This window comes from Notamacropus eugenii, chromosome 5 (genome assembly GCF_028372415.1).
Source record: "Notamacropus eugenii isolate mMacEug1 chromosome 5, mMacEug1.pri_v2, whole genome shotgun sequence".
In the NCBI taxonomy this organism is placed as follows: domain Eukaryota; kingdom Metazoa; phylum Chordata; class Mammalia; order Diprotodontia; family Macropodidae; genus Notamacropus; species Notamacropus eugenii.
In genome coordinates, this window is record NC_092876.1 from 298518831 (window position 1) to 298538944 (window position 20114).

General features: G+C 35.7%; 1 protein-coding gene across 4 annotated transcripts in view; it reads left to right on the forward strand.

Moving 5' to 3' along the window:
- The window catches only part of ZRANB3 (zinc finger RANBP2-type containing 3), a 199083-nt gene that overhangs the window by 58896 nt on the left and 120073 nt on the right, over nt 1-20114 (forward strand). For 3 of the 4 annotated variants that reach the window (XM_072613230.1, XM_072613233.1, XM_072613229.1), the window contains exon 3: nt 10145-10163. In XM_072613230.1, the coding sequence (XP_072469331.1) occupies nt 10145-10163 (19 nt within the window). Of the gene's footprint in view, nt 1-10144; nt 10164-11555; nt 11758-20114 lie in introns of all 4 variants that reach the window. The other variant, XM_072613231.1, reaches the window with a different exon arrangement.

The window sequence follows — 20114 nt, forward strand, 5'->3', positions numbered from 1 at the left end:
ATATAATAAATTTGCTTCAGTCATGAAAATACTGCCTTGCTTTTTTCTGGAGTCCCTTTTGAAATTCTTTCTTCTGTATATTTTAAAAATGTTTCATTGGGGGTTTTTTTGGCCTGATTATCATTCATCATCTTGTTTCACCCCATAACCCACCAACTATCCCCTACCAAAAATTTAAAGCCCTCCCTTGTAACTGCTATAGGCAAACAAAACAAATCCACACTTTGGCTGTGTTGAAAGTATATGCCACATTCTGTACCTCTAGTCCATCACCTCTCTGCTAAGTGATGGGAAGCATAATTCTTTATCAGTTTTCTGGAATCATAATCGGCCTTTTCATTAATTAGAATCCAGAAGTCTTTTAAGAGTTTTTTTCCTTTAAAATGATTGTCATTTATAAAAATAAAAAATTGTCGTCCTAACATCACTTAGCATCAGTTCATATAAGGCTTCACAGGTTTCTCTGATGCCCTTTCTGCAATGTGATAATAGCTTATTATATTCATATAGCATAATTTGTTTGTCCATTCACCAGTTTATAGGTGCCTACTTTGTTTTCAATTCTGTTATGGTAAAAATTGCTGCTCTGAAAACTTTTATGCATATGGCTCCTTTCCCTGTTTATTGGATTTTTGGGGTATATATGCTGCTTATCGTTGTTGAGTTGTTTCAGTTGTGTCTGACCCTATTTGGGGTTTTCTTGGCAGAGATAGTAGAGTGGTTTGCCATTTCCTTCCCCAGTTCATTTTACTGTGGCAACTGTGGCAAGCAGGGTTCAGTGATTGGCCCAAAGCGGCACAGTTAGTAAGTATCTAAGGGTGGATTTGAACTCAGGAAGATGAGTCTTCCTGATTCCAGGCCCATCACTCTACCTACTGCTCCACCTAGCTTCCCCATATATATGCTAAGCAATGATATTACTGAATCAAACAGTGTGCACAGTATAAGTAACTTGTTGGGTATAATTAATTGTACGTTGCTTTCTAAAATAGTTGGACTCACCCTAGAGCGCTATTAATAATAGTTCTTTAGTTGGCCTGTCCTCTTACAGCTCCTCCAACAGTCTCCATTTTCCTTTTTTTTTCTTTTTTTTTATAATCTTTGACAATCTCAGGGGTATAAGAACCTCAGAGTTATTTTAAATTGTGTATCTCTAGTTGGCAATTTGGAGCATTCTTTTATACTTTGGTTGATAGCTTGTATTTCTTTAAGAACTGCCATCAGATTTTTAGGGGAGAATTCTTCTATAACAATCTCCACCTCCAGTTAACTGCTTCTTTTCTAATTTTCATTATATTGCTTTTGTTTTTCTAGGGACTTCTTAATTTCATGTAATCAAAATTTTCTTATTGTGTCCTGTGATTTTTTTTTTTTTGTCAAGAACTTTTTGTCCATCTATAGTTGTGAAAGGTATTCCTTTTCCTAAAGAGCAGTTAGTATTTTCACTGTAGATAATTATAATAAGTCTTAATACTTAATTACCAATCTGGTAATTAAGCCTAAACTTAAGCCCTTGAGTTGTTTACTCTTAGATTCATGTTTTTAGCTTTGGGAAAACCATCATTTTAGCTCTTATTTTACAGATTAAAAAAGTTAGAGATACTTGGGTTAAGTGACTTGCTCAAAGTCATATAGCTGCTTAATAGCAAAGCTAGAATTGAAGCCAAACTTTTTGACTCCTGACCCTGTGCTCATTCTGTTATACTCTACTACCTTCTATTTATACTCGTTTCTCATCCTCAGTAGAACCATTTTTTAAAAAAGGTCTAAGAATAACAAATTAAGTTACAAAAATTCTGATATAAGAAAAATGTGCTGCTCTTTGCTCTCAGGATATTGACACCGTCCATTTGGGGTGCCAGGATATGGTATTTTTTTCAGAGGTAAACTCCCTAATTTGTATCCTGATTGTCAGAACAATCCAGAAACCTTTAGACAAAGGAAGCTAATTAAATTAAATTACTTTCAAATGTTTTGAATGGTGCTTATCATAACTATTGGAAATTTTTTAAAAATTTAAATCATGTAATCATTACAAAGGGCTTATAGATAATTGAGCATCCTTGAATTTAAATCTCATATCTAAAGGAAAAATGAGAAAGCATATTTGCTGCAAGTTATCCGAGCTGACTTGCAAAACAGCTACAGTACACTAAACAGGAAGAGAAGAGGGAAATGTAATGTATGGCCGTATCAAATAGGGCTAAGTGACTTGTTCAGGCTTACATAGTAAGTGTCTAAGGCCAGATTTGAACTCCAGGCCTGGCACTCTATCCACCATGCCACCTAACTGCCCTTTTGGACAAATAGACTGTTGCTAAACAAATGTCTTGATTCCTGTGTCTCTGTGAGTATCCTGGATGAATTCAGACCAGATTATCTTGTATAACTGTGATCTTCCCTTATTAAGACTTTTAGATTTAATTCTCCTTTAATGATAGGGTCCGACTCAGGATGCCATTCATGTGCATGTGGTATATATATTTCACATGCTTCTCTGATTTTAGAGATCAAAGAAGTTTATCATTGTGCACCATGATTTAGAACAATATAGCATCTCTCCATGTTAAATCTATGAGCATGAGGAGAAGGAAGAATGATCTAAATGTATTATTGGAGAATATTACTGTGTTCCTTTGATAGATATGAGTTATACAAAAGGTAATTAAGTATTGGTTATGGGAAAGGTTTTCCTATAAATGTAATTCAATAAATTCTTTTAAATTTAGAGTATGTTTTTAATCAAGTCATGCAAAATGTTTTCTAGAAAAATTTGGTAACTCTTCAGTTTTATTTTCCATAATTTATTAGTCTCTGGAATAAAAATAGTAAACATGTGTTAAACTCGTGCATCAAAAACGTGGCTGCTTAAAACACTGAAATGTAAATGTCTTCTTGTAAATGAATGATTAATGTAAAGAACCCAAAGATTTTTTAAAACAACTTACAGAAATAAAGAACTTCTTTATAATTTCTACAGTTAAGCTAGATAAATTACAATTGAAGTAATTAACAATGAACATGAAACAAAGAACATTGATCATTTCTTGTAATTCAGTAAAAACTGAAAGGACTTGTAAAATTCAGATAGAATTGTATACCAACTGGCAAACCAAAGTAGGATCAGCAAATATGAAATGAAATCTTGAATTAGTATACATATGTATATTTAATTATCAGTATTCTTATAACTGATTGTTTTTCATCTCCCATGAATCAATTTTTGGTACTAAGTCTCAGTGTTATTATGGGTTTATTAAACTTGCCCATATAGCAAATGTTTGTAAATTGATTCCCTTTTATATTTACTTATATTATTCCACTGTAATTCCTTCTAATTTCATTAGTTAAGCTAGGAATTGTTTCCAATAGTAAAATTGCTCACAAAATAGTAGCCAGGACATTCTTAGAGGCAAAGAACAGGAAAAGGAGGAGCTATCATATACCTTTCTTTTAGTTAAATCTTAAGGAATCCTCTTCTTGACTTACTGATTTCAATCACGGGTATCACCATTCTCTCAGTCATTTTGATGACTTCTGGAATATCCTTGATTCCTCACTCTCCCTTTCCCCTATATATCCAAGCAGACAATTGAAATGATCCTGTATTATTTTCTGGTTGATTCCATTTACAATTAATTCCTTTTGTCCTGTAATTGCTTAAGTCGTAATTCTTTGTCTCTGAACTTGGTTCACAGATTCAGCTAGTCTGTAATGGGTTTAGTTGAAAATCCTTGCCCTCTTGCTCTTCACTGATCTGTTCTTGCCTTGAAGAATTTAGTTGACCTTCAGGGATTCATATGAACAAAAGGGAGTCTGGTCTAATAACTTCATACTATTAAGCTATCTCTTCAAGGATGTTTGGTTGGCTGTCCAAAAGTTTGGCCACTGTCTTGCACCTGGATTCTCAGGAGAGAAGGAAGGGATAGTTGTTAGTCCTTATTACCAAACTTCCAACCAATCATATTGTTCCCTGTGCCTCAACTCTATATCCAGTCCTGTTGTCCTCAATCCCATGATGTGATCTATCCTTTTCTATTCTTTTTTCTGTAGTTCCCAAAATCAATAAAAAGAGAGCTGGCCTTTTGCTCAAGGTCTTTGGCATAAATAGAGGCAATCTACTGACCCATTTATTGTCAGACAGCATGTTAGTGTTAGTAAATGTTATCTTGCTTGGAGAAAAATGTGTCAGTTTACCTTTTTGTTAAATTTCACTCACAAAATGCCTGCACAACCGCTTTTGCATCCAACATTTTCTTTCACAGATTCAGGCCCTCATCTTTTGCTGCTTCTCAACAGGTTGTCAACAGGCAATCATAACTTCACAAAACTTACCTACAAGAGAAATGAGCATACGTGTGTAACCCAAAGAGAGCTCAGTGGCTAGACTGCTGGACCTGGAGTCAGGAATATCTGAGTTCAGATCCAGCCTTAGATATTTAGTAGCTGGGTGACCTTGGGTAAGTAATTTAACCTGTTTGCCCCAGTCTCCTCAACTGTAAAATGGAGGGTAATAATAACAATTGTGAGACTCAAATAAGAAAATATTTGTAAAGTCCTTAGTAGAGTGCTTAGTAGTAGATGCTTAAGAAATACTTATTCTGTCTTCCCAAGCTACTTGGACAATTTTTGGTTAGTTTTCTTTTATGACTAAATTGTCCAGACTGTTTACAGTCATTGTAGATCTCATTATTGAGCCCTTATAGTGTCTTTGTGGTTGATGAAATGATCACAATTTCATCTACAAACAGGAGAATCTGGAGGAGTCTCGCATCTACAGTGAATCTCTCTCATTTTTGGCTTTGATCTGGATTTCCCTCTATATACGTGGCCCTGAAGATAAAAAGACAAAAATGAAACCTTTCCTTCCCTCAAGCAGCTTACATTCTATAGGGGGAGACATCACATACATAAATCAGTGTAGGGCTGCTTTGGGCTTTGCCTCCAACTTCTTGCAATTGAGTGTCCTGTAGGATGACAGATAGGACTGTGTGACTTCCCTAGTAAATCAGCTCTAGTTGCTTGCTGTATACTCTGGGACAAAAAGATTTTAAAACCTTTGTCAACCTAGCTCCAAAGCTGTCTTTCCATTACCATGCCCTTCTCCCCTGCCCCCAGCACCATTTCCACCCCCACCTCCGTCCCAACTCTGCAATCCAACCAAACTTGTCTTCTCTCTCTTGCTTACACATGATCCTCCATCTGTCCCTGTGTCTTCCCTGGCTGATCCACATGCCTAGAGTGCATTTCCTTCATATCTGCATTTCATAAATCTTTCCTTTACGAGAAAGATGAGTCACTATCTTTTGCATCAAGCCTTTCTCAATCTCCACAACTTCTAGTGACTTCCCTTCCATGTTGTCTTTTATTTAATAACTTGATATATGTTTGTATTCATTCACTTTATATTTGTATTTTATATTTTTGTATTTGTATTTTTCTTTCCCGATTAGAATGTAAGCCACTCATGAACAGGTATTGTTTCCTATTTTGTACTTGTATCTCGAGTGCCTTGCACAGTGCTGGATGCCTGATAGGTACTTACTAAATGCTTATTAACGAATAAACATTTTGTATCTCTTTTTGTATGAATCTGTTGCCTGTTTCAATAGATTGTAAGACCTTTGAGGATCTAGACTAATTTTTTTAATAGTTTTATTTGTTTATTTTTAGATTTTGACATTCATTTCCACAAAATTTTGAGTTCCAATTTTTCTCCCCATCTCTCCCCTCCCTCCACCCCATAACACCTTGCATTCTGATTACCCCTTCCCTCAATGTGCCCTCCCTTCTATCACACCCCACCCTTCCCTTATCCCCATCTTCTCTTTTCTTGTAGGGCAAGATAAATTTCTATATCCCATTACCTGTATTTCTTATTTCCCAGTTATATGCAATAACAATTGTCAACATTTGTTTCTAATACTTTGAATTCCAACTTCTCTCCCTTCCTCCCTCCCCACTCATCCCCACTGAGAAGGCAAGCAATTCAGTACAGGCTATATATGTGTCATTTTGCAAGAGACTTCTGTAATAGTCATGTTGTATAAGACTAACTATATTGCCCTCCATCCTACCCTGTCCGCAGCTTTTTTTCCTGTTTTCTCATTTGACCTTGTCCCTTCTCAAAAGTATTTACCTCTAGTTACTCCCTTCTCCCATTTGCCCTCCCTTTTATCATCCCCCTCACCCCACTTGTCCCCTTCTCCCCTACTTTCCTGTAGTGTAAAATAGATTTTCATACCAAATTTAGTGAGCATGTTATTCCCTCCTTAAGCCATATGTGAAGAGAGTAAGCTTTACTTTCCCCCTCTCACTTCCTCCCTTTTCTCCTCCATTGAAAAAGATTTTTCTTATCTCTTTTATGCGTGATAGTCTGCCCCATTCCTTTTCTCCCTTTCTCCTCCCAATATTTTCCTCTCTCCCCCCTTAATTTTATTTTTTATGGTTATCATCTCTTCTGATTCAATTCAATCTATACTCTGTCTGTATGTGTGTGTGTGTGTGTGTGTGTGTGTGTGTGTGTGTACGTGCACGTGCGTATAATCTTGCTACTTACCCAAATACTGAAAAAAGTCTCAAGTGTTACAAATATTATCTTTCCATGTAGGAATGTAAACAGTTCAGCTTTAGAAAGTCCTTTATGATTCTCTTTCCTGTTTACCTTTTCATGCCTCTTTTGATTCTTGTGTTTGAAAGTCAGATTTTCTATTCAGTTCTGGTCTTTTCATCATGAATGCTTGAAAGTCTTCTATTTCGTTGAATGACCATTTATTCCCTTGAAGTATTATACTCAGTTTTGCTGGGTAGGTGATTCTTGGTTTTAATCTCAGTTCCTTTGACTTCTGGAATGTCCTATTCCAAGCCCTTCGATCCCTTAATGTTGAAGCTGCTAGATCTTGTGTTATCCAGATTGTATTTCCACAATACTTGAATTGTTTGTTTCTAGCTACTTGCAATATTTTCTCCTTGACCTGGGAACTTTGAAATTTGGCCACAATATTCCTAGGAGTTTCTCTTTTTGGGTCTCTTTTAGGAGGTGATCGGTGGATTCTTTCAATATTTATTTTGCTCTCTGATTCCAGAATATCAGGGCAGTTTTCCTTGATAATTTTATGAAAGATAATGTCTAGGCTGTTTTTTTGATGATGGCTTTCAGATAGTCTCATAATTTTTAAATTGTCTCTTCTGGATCTATTTTCCAGGTTAGTTGGTTTTTCCAATGAAGTATTTCACATTATCGTCTACTTTTTCAATCTTTTGGTTTTGTTTCGCAACTTCTTGGTTTATTGTATAGTCATTAGCCTCCCTGAACTCCACTCTCATTTTTAAAGAACTATTTTCTTCAGTGAGTTTTTGAACCTTCTTTTCTATTTGGCTAATTCTGCTTTTTAAAGCCTTCTCTGCCTTGGCTTTTTGGACCTCTCTTTCCAGTTGAGTTAGCCTATTTTTAAAAGTGTTATTTTCCTCAGCATTTTTTTGGTTCTCCTTTAGCAAGCTGCTGACTCACTTTTCAAGCTCTTCTATGGCTTGAACCCATTTCATATTCATTTTGGAGGTACTGGAGGCAGAAGCCTTGACTTCCTGTGACAATATGCATTATTCTTCCTCATCCGAAGGGATGGAAGGACATACCTGTTCACCAAGAAAGTAACCTTCTATGGTCTTATTTTTTTTCCCCTTTTTGGGCATTTTCCCAGCCAGTTGCTTGACTTCTGAATCCTTTGTCAAGAGGAGGCTCCTAGTGCTTCTCCTCCCCACCAGGACCATGCTTAGGGCTAAGATTCAGATCAGCTGCTCAGTTCCCCCAGAAGCTTTAAACTGAGCTGCCTGGACAATGGACCCAGGCCGCTTCCTTGGCCACCATAGCCACCTGTGCTGCTTCTGCCTCTGCCACCACCTGGGGCCAGTGCTGGGGGGATCCCTGCTCCCCTCTCGCCCAACTGGGAAAGCCCTCCCACACTGATCTTTGAGGCTTTCTTTGTTGCTTGTGGGTTGAGGGATCTGGAACCCTCCCTGCTTGATATTCTGCCCCAGAGGTCTGTTCAGATCCTGTTCCTCCCTGTGCTGCGCAGCTCAGGCTGGGCTCCACTCTGCTCAGTGTCCTGTGGGATAGACCTTTCCTGTCGGCCTTCCTATTTATTATTGGACTTAATCCATTGAGGCAGTATTACATAAAAAGAAGACTGAACTTGGAGCTAGGAGAATCCTGTGTTCAGATTCCTCCTTTGACACTTAATAGCTCTATGCACAGAGGTGAGCCTTTAAGCCCTGTTGTTCCTTAGTTTCCTTAATTGTAAAATGAGAATAAGAGTATGTGCAATACTTTACCTCCAAGGCAGTAGTCTCATGTAAAGTACTTTGCAAAACTTAAAATGTTATATAAATATCAGTTATTACTATTATAAAGACTAAACAAATGAATAAATTCCTCACCTGTACTTTGGATTAGAAGGAAATTTAACAATGTTAGTATAGTATTTGAAAGAGGGATTATATCAGCAAGGAAATATGAGACTGTATGTGGAAAAGTGGAAGGAGCATCTACTTCCATTGGTATATATTATAATATGCCTTTATTTCTTTAGTAGATTTCTGAATACTCTCACAGGAGAGGACATAATTTCCTAGTAATGAATTATTTGTTTAGATGACCATATGTAATCCTAATTTTCTTTTTCATTCTTTGTGCCAGACTTTTTTTTTTTTTTATTATTTTTTAATGTTTAACAATCACTGCCATAAAATTGAGATTTTATCCCCCCCACACCTACCTCCCACTACCCGCCTCCCTCCCCACGACTGCATACAATTCTGTATAGGTTCTACATATACTTTCCTATTGAGTATATTTTCACTATAGTCATGCTATGTAGTCAGACTAAAATAAATGAAAGAAATCATATAACAAATCAAAACCCAGACTTTATTTTTTATTTTAGTTTATTTTACTCTTCATCCTTATTGTATACATAGCAGTTAATGAATTCATGGCTTTCCTTTCCTTTCTCCCTTTCTTTGTATCCCTAGTGCTTAGCAATGTGCTTGGTATATCATAAGTACTTAATAAATGCTTTTGGATTGATTGGAATAACCCATCTTTATGTTTTTGTTGTAATGTTAATAACCACAGTACCACTAAAATCTGTGTTTCATTGGTGGGAGAGCTGTCAGTAACACAGATTTTATCCATTGAGTTGTCTGAACCTGAGAAGTTAAGTAACTTACTTAGCCACAGTCACATAGCAAATAAATATTACTTTACCCTCCCAGAGATAAAGAGGGAGGAATTGAATACGTATTTTCTTGACTCTCAACCCAGCATTCCTTTTGCTTTGCTTTCCTGCCTCCAAATCTGTTGTTGCTAAAAATATCATGGCTTTGAGCTTTACAAAGCAGTTAAAAGTACCCATATAGAATAGGCCTCTAGGATAGGTCACAGTAGGACTGTTGTTCACATTTTACATGGGAAAGAACTGAAGGTAAGGGGGAATCTAAAGATTTTATCAGACTCACAGAGCCAGTAAATATTGAGGCCATACTTTTGACCTAGGTCTTCTACTTCTTGGACCAGTGCTGTTTCCACTATATCACACGCACACACACACGCACACGCACACTGCTTTACTCATAGATAAATATAACTCAATGAGAAGGAATAGAGAAGAGAGGGGGAAAAAATCTAAGAAAACCAACTGCTTTGGTACAGATGATTTAGCATATTTAGTAATGTGTATATCTTAGATTTAGACATTTGTGGCACTTATGCAACTTTTAATATTCATTGAAGAACCAGTCTAGAAGCCTTTAAGGTTATAAATTAGCTAACTGTTTGTACATAGCTTTTGAAAGTTTTCCCTACCTTGTAGGTAAGTCATTGATGCCACTCTTGTGAGAGGACTGCTTGAAGCATCAGGTATGACTCATCAGTACTCCAGCATAACCACGTGCATTTGGCAGTTGGAAAGACACACAGAATCAAAATTTCCCTGTATTCTCTTGCAAATACCCAAGCATCTTCTAACTTGCACTCAGTCAAGATTACTTTCTGAAACTGTCTTAATTTGAGAAATTCTGAAAAATCATAATTTTAAAGTATAATAGCTTCTAAAAATTAAAAATAATTTGTTTTTATTTTTTCTAGGTGTATGGTTGCTGATGAAGTAAGTAATGTTTTTTTTGTTCCAGTGTCTTATGTCAACATAAGTGATTGTAAATTTTATGTTATGTAATAACTGATGAATTATATCATAGTATTTCTCAGACTGTTTCATGGAATCTTATTGTTCAACATGATTTAAATAGGAGTACTAAGAAAAAAATTTGATACTGTCATTTCCTCTCTAAAATGTTAACTGTAAAATTATATATGTCAGCCCATATATGGACCCATATCAGGACCTATGTTCAAATCTCAACTCTGCTATTTATCTTTTTAGGACCTTGGACAAACCATTTGACCACTCAATCTAGATCTTGGTTTTTTCATCTCTAAAATCACGTTGTACCAGATAAATTCTCAGGCGCCTCTCAGTTCTTCAAATAAAGCAGGGCTTCTTAATGTTGGCTCTGCGAAATTGTTTCTTTTTTTATTTATTTTGATATTTCTACTTCAGCATAATTGTTTTTTTTCTGGAATCCCATGAATTTTATTGTGTAAAGGGATCCATATAGGCTTCCCTAGAATGCCAAAAGGGTTCATGCAGAAAAAAAGGGATTAAGAATCTCTCATACAAAGTAATCAAAAATGCTTATTTAGCATATCAATTTTTCCAGAATGAAAATGGACTTAATTTCTTCTATTCTGCTCCCCAATTATGTAACCCCATGCTTTTCTCTCCATATTTTTGGACAGTGTCAAAACATTTCAAGCCCAAAAGTATTCAGTAGACAAGCTAGAGAAACATTTAATTAAAATATTATACATGGTTTTAGAAGAAGACTAAAATAAAAAACATGAAAAAATCTTTCATATATATTAAAATATTTCTCAGAAGTTGAACTATGAGCTTTACTTGAAAGGTCATTTTAAATCGTTTCTGATATATAAGAAATAATGAAATGCCATCAAGAATGTCATGTTTTCTTACAGTACACCTCTCTATCTCATATTGTAGATATTTTTACAGTCCATAAACAGCTTGCTAATGGAATTTCTGGAGCTTGTTGTGAGAAGTTATTATCCTTTTTACATGTCCCTTAGAAATGTAAATTCGTTATTTTCTAATTCCAGATTGGATTCTAAATTTTACTGAAAAACCTGATGATGCTTTTGATTACTCCATTAAGAACAATAGTGATGCTTTGCACTTGTACATTTCAAAATGTATTGAAAATAAAGAGAACTAGAATCTGAGTTTGTTATGAATATGTCGAACCTGTGTCATAAATAGATTTATTATCATAGAGTCAATTGTCCGTTAGTCTCAACTTTTTTAAAAAAACCATTAATATGTCTTCAAGGTCTCTGCTATTTAATAATAATGAGATGAATTTTACAAAATTGCTCATAAATTAAGAAGTCAGCAATGATTTAAGTGCCTACTGTGTTCCAGGAATGATGCCAGTTTTTGGTGATACAAAGAAAAGCAAAAAGATAGTCCTCACTCTCAAGAAACTCGCAATTTAATAGGGGAAAAAACTGTCCAAACAAGTTGTATTCAGAATAAATTTGAGATGATCAGCAGAATGACGGTACTGGCATGGAGGAGGGAGTTGGGAGAGGTGGTACGATGCAGTCGAATTGCTGGAGCTGAAGTAAGAAGTAGCTGAGTTATTATATATATAGCTTTGATACTTTCTAGCCTTGTGATCTTGGGCAAGTCATTTAACTTCTGCCAGCCTCAGTTTCCTTGTCTATAAAATGGTGATAATAATGATATCTTCTTGTCAAGGGTATTGTTTGTAAAGTACTTTTTGAATCTTAAAGCGAGATAAAAATGCTATTTTTATTATAATAATAAATATTGTATTATTACAAAATTATAATTATTAGTTATCCATGATTATAATGATATCTCAAGACTGCTAGTTTTTCTATCTTGTTATGGATTTTTTTTTCTTTCTGCTGTATTAGTTGTTGTTGAACGTCTTGCTAGTTACCCCTCTCTCTTTCCAGGGATTTTCATGACACTGCTTTTTACTGGTTTCTTATTCTAACTGGTTGCTCCTTGGTATTCTTTCCTAATTAGCATCCTTGCCTCACCCCTTTTCCATGCATGTACCCCAAGGTTTCTTCCCGGCACTCTTCTTTCTCTGATTTCATTAGCTTATGTAGATTCACCTTTTATCTCTATGCCAACTACTCTTCTCTACCTACCTAGTGTCCTATCACCACTTGCCTGTTGGATATTTCAGACATTACAGGATAACCTATAAGAATCTCAAATTCAGTTTATCCAAAACAGAATTCCTTATCTTTTTTTCTTCTTAATTTTGTATTCACCTCCCCCAGTGCTGTTATCCTTCTTGCCTAAACTACTTGGCATTTACTTTATATTTTTCTTTATATATGTATACATGTTAACTCTTTAATAGAATATAAATATAGAGAGCAAGTATTTTTGACTTTGTATTTCCAGAGCTTTGTACATAACCTGATACATAGTTGGTGCTTAGTAAATGCTTGTTAATGTTTGATTGATAGGTTCAAATGCTAACTTTTTTTTGACATTTCAGGCTCTTCATGATCTGGTTCTAGCCTACCTTTCCAGGCTTGTTCTCTATTCAATTTTATGTGCCTCTGGGCTAGCTAAACTTTTGGTCCCTGCCACAAATCTCTCCCCTCTGCAGCCCATCAAAGTGATCTTCCAAAATCTTAGATCTAACCATGTCGCACCTGTTGTCAGTAAACTCTGCTGGTTCCCCATCACTTCATGATCAGATATAAAATCCTCTCTTTGACTTTCAAAGCCCTTATAACTCCCTCCCCAATACATTTCCAATCTTTTCTACACCTTACGTACTCCAGTGTACTCTCCTCAATCCTTGCTATTTCTCTCACAAGACACTCCTTTTTCTGACTTGGTGCTTCAGTAGCTGTCTCCCATGCATGGAATGTTCTTTCTCCTCATCACTGCCTCCTGGATTCCCTCACTTCTTTGAAGTTCCAGCTGAACTCTTACCTATAAAAAGTCTTTGTTGTTGTTTCTGACCCTTTGTGACCCCTTTTGGAGTTTTCTTGGCAAAGATACTGGAGTGCTTTGCCATTTCCTTCTCCAGCTTGTTTTACAGATGAGGAAACTGAAGTGAACAGACTTAAGTGACTTGCCCAAGGTCACATGACTAGTAAGTGTCTGAGGCCAAATTTGAACTCAAGAAGATAAGTCTTCTTCATTCCGTGCCCCACAGTCTATTCATATTCACTCTGGCAACTACCTGCCAAGACACAACTGAAGAGAAAGCATAAAAATTAAATGACTACGTGGTAGTTATATGAAACACCTTTTTTTCCCTTCCTAAAGATTCTTCTCCCTTTCTGGTACATAGTTTGTCCTTTTATTTTGGCTACTTTATTTAGTATTTATATATCACTTTAGAGTTTGCAAGACACTTTGCAAATGTTATCTCATTTTATCCTTACAACAACTCTGGGAGATATGTGCTGTTATTATCATTCCCGTTTTAAAGATGAAACAGAGATAGACAAAGAGGTTAAGTAACTTGTCCAGGGTCACACAACTGGGAAGTGTCTGAAATTGGATTGGAACTCAGTTCTTCCTGATTCCAGGTTCAGTACTCTATCCACTGTGTCAGTGAGCTGCCTTGTTTTCCTTAAACCAGAGCGGGGAAAAACAGCCTGTAAATTTGAAAGTCATATTTTTTCAGAAAATTACAGCAGAAGGATATGTTTTGATGTAATGAATTTGTGACTCATTAAACTGCTAAGAGGATTACTAAAGTTTTTCTGCAGCTTTCTTATTGAACCTATTTTTTAGACAGTTTACTCTGAACATTATGCAATTCATCTGTCTACTTTAATCTTCCTTTCTTAGCTTTGAGATCCAGAGTTCCTCTTTTACCAGTCTTAACCCTCCCCAACTTTTTTCCTATTTTTCCAGCATTATCTTTTAGTAATTCATTCTTGCTAAGATTGTAATCCATCTACTGTACTATATTTGAGATAGTCATTACTTTTTAATTTCCATTATGGGATTAGTTTTGATTAGTTTAATTCTTCTGCTGGCCTAAAGCAATTGAAAGATAGTTCTGGTTTCAGTTATAGCATTGTACTTCAAATAACCAACAGACCTGAAATCTTATTATAAAATTAATTTTGGCAGTCCTAGGTTGAATAATTTTAATTGCTTCAATTTTATTTTTTTCTTGGTTAAGCATAAGTAAGTGTTGTTTCATAGGCAACACTATGAATGTAAAAAAGCCATTATGAATTTGCATTTCATATATATAAAATAATAAAAAATCGAACAATTCAATCAATACTTAACATTCAATCAATACCTAATACATTCTACCTTTTTCATTTTTTATAACAATTGTTATTGAATGGTTCTTTGCTTAATTTACTTTTCTATTCTTCTAGTTTTTATTTCAGTAGTTGAGGAAAAAACCATGTTAAATCAAATTAAATCTTTTGCCAGTTTTTCTAGTGATTGGATTTTAAAAAAAATTTTTTATCTTATGTCAGGAATTTTTGTGTTAAATCAATATTGTTAAATTTATCAATTAGATTTTATCATAGGATCATAGATTTAGAACTAGAAGGTACTTTAAAGACCAAAGAGTCCAATCTCCTCATTTTACAGATCAAGTAACTGAAACAGAGAGGTGAAGTTCCTTACTCAGGGTCATATAGTAATAAGTGCCTGAGGTGGAATTTTAACCCAGATCTTCCTGGCTCCAGATCCTTTGCCTAAATTCAAGAAACTTTATTGTGGACTGAGAAAGATTCTGTGTACCAGTATAGTAATCTATATTTAGCATTTTATAGCGAAGTCATTAAATTACCATTGTTTTAAATTTCTTTAATATACTTTCTATTACTACTGCCTTGAGATTCTCTTCTCTGGCTACTGTTCTATAGTTAGTTCTCTCATGAAAATTCCGTTCTTCAGATCTCTTTTGACTTTTAAGTTATATCTAGGGTCTGTTTCTATAATTTTGTCCTCTTAAAAGTAGTGACTGGATGGTTGTGATACCCTCAGAGTCTAAATTGAATGCATCTCAGAAGTCATCTATTCCTACATACTATCCCCAATAAGGGATCCTCTCTTCTTTTTTTTCTTTTTTTTAAACTTTATTTCCAGTAAAGTGAAACTCACTACTCCTCAAGGCTCTTTCAGGATAAGGAAGTCTGGCAGCTTTGAGGACTCCCGAGGAAGCAGGTTGACGAGCCTTGACAAAATTGTAAAGTAGCAGAAGTTTATCTTTGATTTTCTCCTGCTTCACCTTTGAATGAACCTTTCCTCTCTTTTGTCCTTACCAGCACCCTTCCTTTATCCTACTCTTGTTTAGTTTGGAAAGACCTAATTCTTTCTAAGCTTGTTACCTTGTATTTACTTCATACACATTATGTACTTATTTACATGTCTATATGTTTTTCCCCCAGTAGAATGTAAAACTCTTTAAGGGCAGAAAATTTTTTTTTTGTCTTTACATTTCTAGTACAGCGCCTGGAACTTAGTAGATGCTTAATGAATAATGGTTGGTTGATTTTGAAATTATGTAATCACTTAGCATACATTTCCATCTTTTCCACAAGAAGGGCATAAGAGACTATCAAATATATACATTGCTAAAATACTGATCTATATCTATAGCATTCCCTGGTCTATTTTTACCAGTAAAAGCAGAAGCAGACTTAGAGTTGGGCATCTCTGAGTGCTTTCTCTTTGTTATCAGTTATCATTTACCCTCCACCCAGACAACAGTCTTATCTTTTCATCTTTTTTCCTTCTTTTACTCTATGTCTTTAAAATTCCTTTTTCCTATTCTTAACGTTTCTCACCAGCTTCACCTTAGTCTGAATTTCAGCATGTTTTTTTTTTAATTTTTTGGAATTTATTTATTTTCAGTTTTCAACATTCACTTCCACAAAATTTTGAATTTCAAATTTTTTCACTGTCCACCCCCCTTCCCTACTCCAGCATGTGTTCTGATGATCCTTTCCTCTCATCTGCTGTCCTTTCTATTACGCTACCTGTCTCTCTTATCCCCGTTCCTTCTATTTTCCTGTGTGGCAAGATAGATTTCTATTCGCCATTGCCTATATGTCTTATTTCCTAGTTGCATGTAAAAACAATTTTTAGCATTCATTTTTAAAGCTTTGATTTTCACATTCTTTCCCTTCCCCTCTCCCCATCCACCCTTATTGAGAAGGCAAGCAATTTGATATAGGTTATATATGTGTAGTCATACAAAACACTTCCATAACAGTCATGTTGTGAAAGACTTCCTTCTATCCTGTCCTACCCTCCATTTTTGGGACAGCTAGGTGGTGCAGTGCATAGAGCATCAGTGCAGGAGTCAGGAGGACCTGAGTTTAAATCTCATCTCAGACACTCACTAGCCATGTGACCTTGAGCAAGTCACTTAACCTCAGTTGCCTCATCCTGGGTCATCTCAAGTCATCCTGATGAATATCTGGTCACTGGATTCAGATGACTCTGGACAGCCCTCCCTCACTCAAAACAAAATCAAGTGTAAGTCATGTCATTATTTCTCTTATGGCATGGTCTTCTTCGGCAATGAAGGACGAACACACACACCTTCCATTCTATTCTATTCTCTGTTTTGACCTCTCCCTGTACCAAAGTGTTTGCTTCCGAATACCTTGTACTGCAATCTGCCATCTTTTCTATTATCCTCCATCTCTTATCCCCTTCTCCCCTGCTTTCCTGTAGGGTAAGATAAACTTCCATACCCAATTGTATGTTGTTCTCTCCTGAAGCCAAATCCGATGAAAGCAAGGTTCACTTATTCCCTCTCACCTTCCCCTTCTTCCCCTCCATTGTAAAAGCTCTTTCTTGTCTCTTTTATGTGAGATGATTTACTACATTTTACCTTTCCCTTTTTATTTCTCCTAGTATTCCTCTCAACACTTAATTTTTTTAGATATCATTCCTTTATATTTAGCTCACCCTGCTCTCTCTCTCTCTCTCTCTCTCTCTCTCTCTCTCTCTCTCTCTCTCTCTCTCTCTCTCTCTCTCCATACATATATATCCACATACACACACATATGTTCCCTCCCAACTGTCCTAATATTGAGAAAGGTCTCATGAGTTACAAATATCATCTTTCCATGTAGGAATGTAAACAGTTCAACTTTAATAAGTCCCTTATGGTTTCTCTTTTCTGTTTAGCTTTTCATGCTTCTCTTGATTCTTGTATTTGAAAGTTAAATTTTCTGTTCAGCTCTGGTCTTTTCAGCAAGAATGCTTGGAAATCCTCTATTTCATTGAGGATCCCTTAGTGTAAAAGCTGCTGAATCTTTTGTTATCCTGATTGTATTTCTACAGTACTTGAACTGTATCTCTCTGGCTGCTTGTAATATTTTCTCCTTGACCTAGGAACTCTAGAATTTGACTACAATATTCCTAGGAGTTTTCCTTTTGGGATCTCTTTCAAGAGATGGTGGATTCTTTCCATTCGATTTTACCCTCTGGTTCTAGAACATCTGGGCAGTTTTCCTTGATAATTTCTTGAAAGATGATGTCTAGATTCTTTTTTTTGATCATAGCTTTCAGGTAGTCCAATAATTTTTGTAATTTTTATATTATCTTTCCTGGATCTATTTTCCAGGTCAGTTGTTTTTCAGTGAGGTAGTTCACACTGTCTTCTGTTTTTTCATTCTTTTGGTTTTGTTTTATGATTTGATTTCTCAGAAAGTCATTAGCTCCATTCTTCAGTGGACCTCTTTGGACCTCTTTTTCCATTTGGCCCATTCTGCTTTTTAAGACATTCTTCTCCTTATTTGGACCTCTTTTGCCATTTGGTTTAGTCTAATTTTAAAACTTATTTTCTTCAGCATTTTTTGTGGTTTCCTTTAGCAAGCTGTTGACTCAGTTTTCATGATTTTCTTGCATCACTTTCATTTCTCTTGCCAATTTTTCCTCTACTTCTCTTGTAGTCTACTACTTATTTGATTTTCAAAATCCTTTTTGAGCTCTTCCATGGCCAGTGACCAATTCATATTTTTCTTGGAGGCTTTGGATGCAAGAGCTTTGGCTTTGTTGCCTTCTTCTGATTGTATGTTTTGATCCTTGTCACCTATGACATAAGAAAATATTTCTTTATCAAGAAAGTAAGAATCTGTAGTCTGCTTCTTTTCCCCCCATTTGCTCATTTTCCCAGCCAATAACTTGACTTTGAGCTCTCTGTTAAGTGTAGAACTCCAGAAGCAGCTTCTGCTTCAGTGGTGGATGTCACCACCCTGGGTTTGAGGCCAGGCCGGGTCTGTGAATTCTGGCACGTTAAACACTGTTCTTTTAGGAAACTGCTGTGTTGTGAAGATAAAAAAGTTGGAAAGAGGGGGAAGTTTTGGGTGGAAACAAAATGAGTTTGGGTTTAGAGTTTAGACATACTCAATTGGAGATGCATATAGGACATCTAATTCAAGATTTCCAAGAAGCAGTTTATACAAGATTGGAATTCAAGAGAGAGACTAGAACAGAATATGCAGACCTAGGAATCACTTGTGTAGAGATTGAACCCATAGAAACTGATGAGCTCATCAAGGGGGATAGAAGAGAGGGAAATGGGTATAACATAAAAGAAGATCCAGCGAAGAGCAAAGAGACTAAGGAGTGCTCACAAAAAGGAGCAGAATCAGGAGAGAATGTGGCCGCAAAAATTTAGAGAAGAGTAGCCAGGAATAGAGGGTGTTTAACATTTCAGAAGTTGCAAAGAGATCAAGAATAATGAGGTTTGAATAGGACATTAGATTTGACAATTAAGGATTCATTGGTAACTTTGGTTTTTTTAGTAGCATTTTTTCTAATTACATGTAAAGACAAATTTTAACATTCATTTAAAAATTTTGAGTTCCAGATTTTATCCCTCCCTCGCTTCTCCCCTCCCTAAAAAATTAAGCAATTTGATCTAGGTTATATATTTGCAGTCATGTCAGATGCATTTTCATATTAGTTGTATTATTAAAGAAGAAACAGACCAAAAGAAAAAAACATAAAAAATAAAGGAAGAATACTATGCTTTGATCTGCATTCAGACTCCATCAATTCCTTCTTGAGACCTTTGGAATTTTCTTGGATCATTGTATTGCTGGGAGTAGCTAAGTCATTCATAGTTGATCATTGTACAATGTTACTGTTACTGGGTACGAATATATATATATATATTTATATAGTCATTGGTTACTTTAGAGAATATAATTTCAGTTGAGTGATGATGTTGGAAACCTGATTATTACAGTTTTAAAAGCAAGTGAGAAGAGAGGAAATGAAAGCTCCAAATTTAAAGAACTTTCTCAAGAAGTTTATTCTAGAAAGGAAGAGAATGGGTACTTCCTCTTATTGGAAGGGTGCTTACTGAGGAGTTTGACTTCCCTCAGAGCACTACCCATCCATGGGACACAAAGGTAACAGAAGAAATAGTGGGGAAAATTTTTGTGTAATTTGAGGATAAATGAGGAGGGTATTCTCAGTGAATGACTTCAGACTTTTTGCATGTATTACGTGTTGGTTCTATTATTATCTCCCTTTTATAGAAGGATAAAAGCCTCGCAGAGGCTCAGGGAGGTTTTGTTACCTATTCAGTGTTACACAGTTAGAATTGGAGGTGGGATCCCAATGCAGATCTTACTGATTCTACATTGAACACTGTCTCCTATACCAAGCCATTGGCCTTTGCCTTCAGAATTTCATTCTTAAGAGTTATTCATTCCTTGTAGGCTGAATTATCACCATTTAATTTTAGTTTCAGGCATTATCTTTTCTTTTTCTGAACCTTTAAAATTCTAATCACCTAAAATCCAGATTACATGACAGCTTATTCTTAATTTTCCTCTTCTCCATTGTAATTTCTATAATGGAGTACTCCTTTCCCTCAAGTTTCTCATTGTTTCTATCCTTGTGAGAATCCGTTAGAATAAAATTTCCTCTTCTTGGTTCTTCTACCTTGTGTTCAAAGCCTCTAGG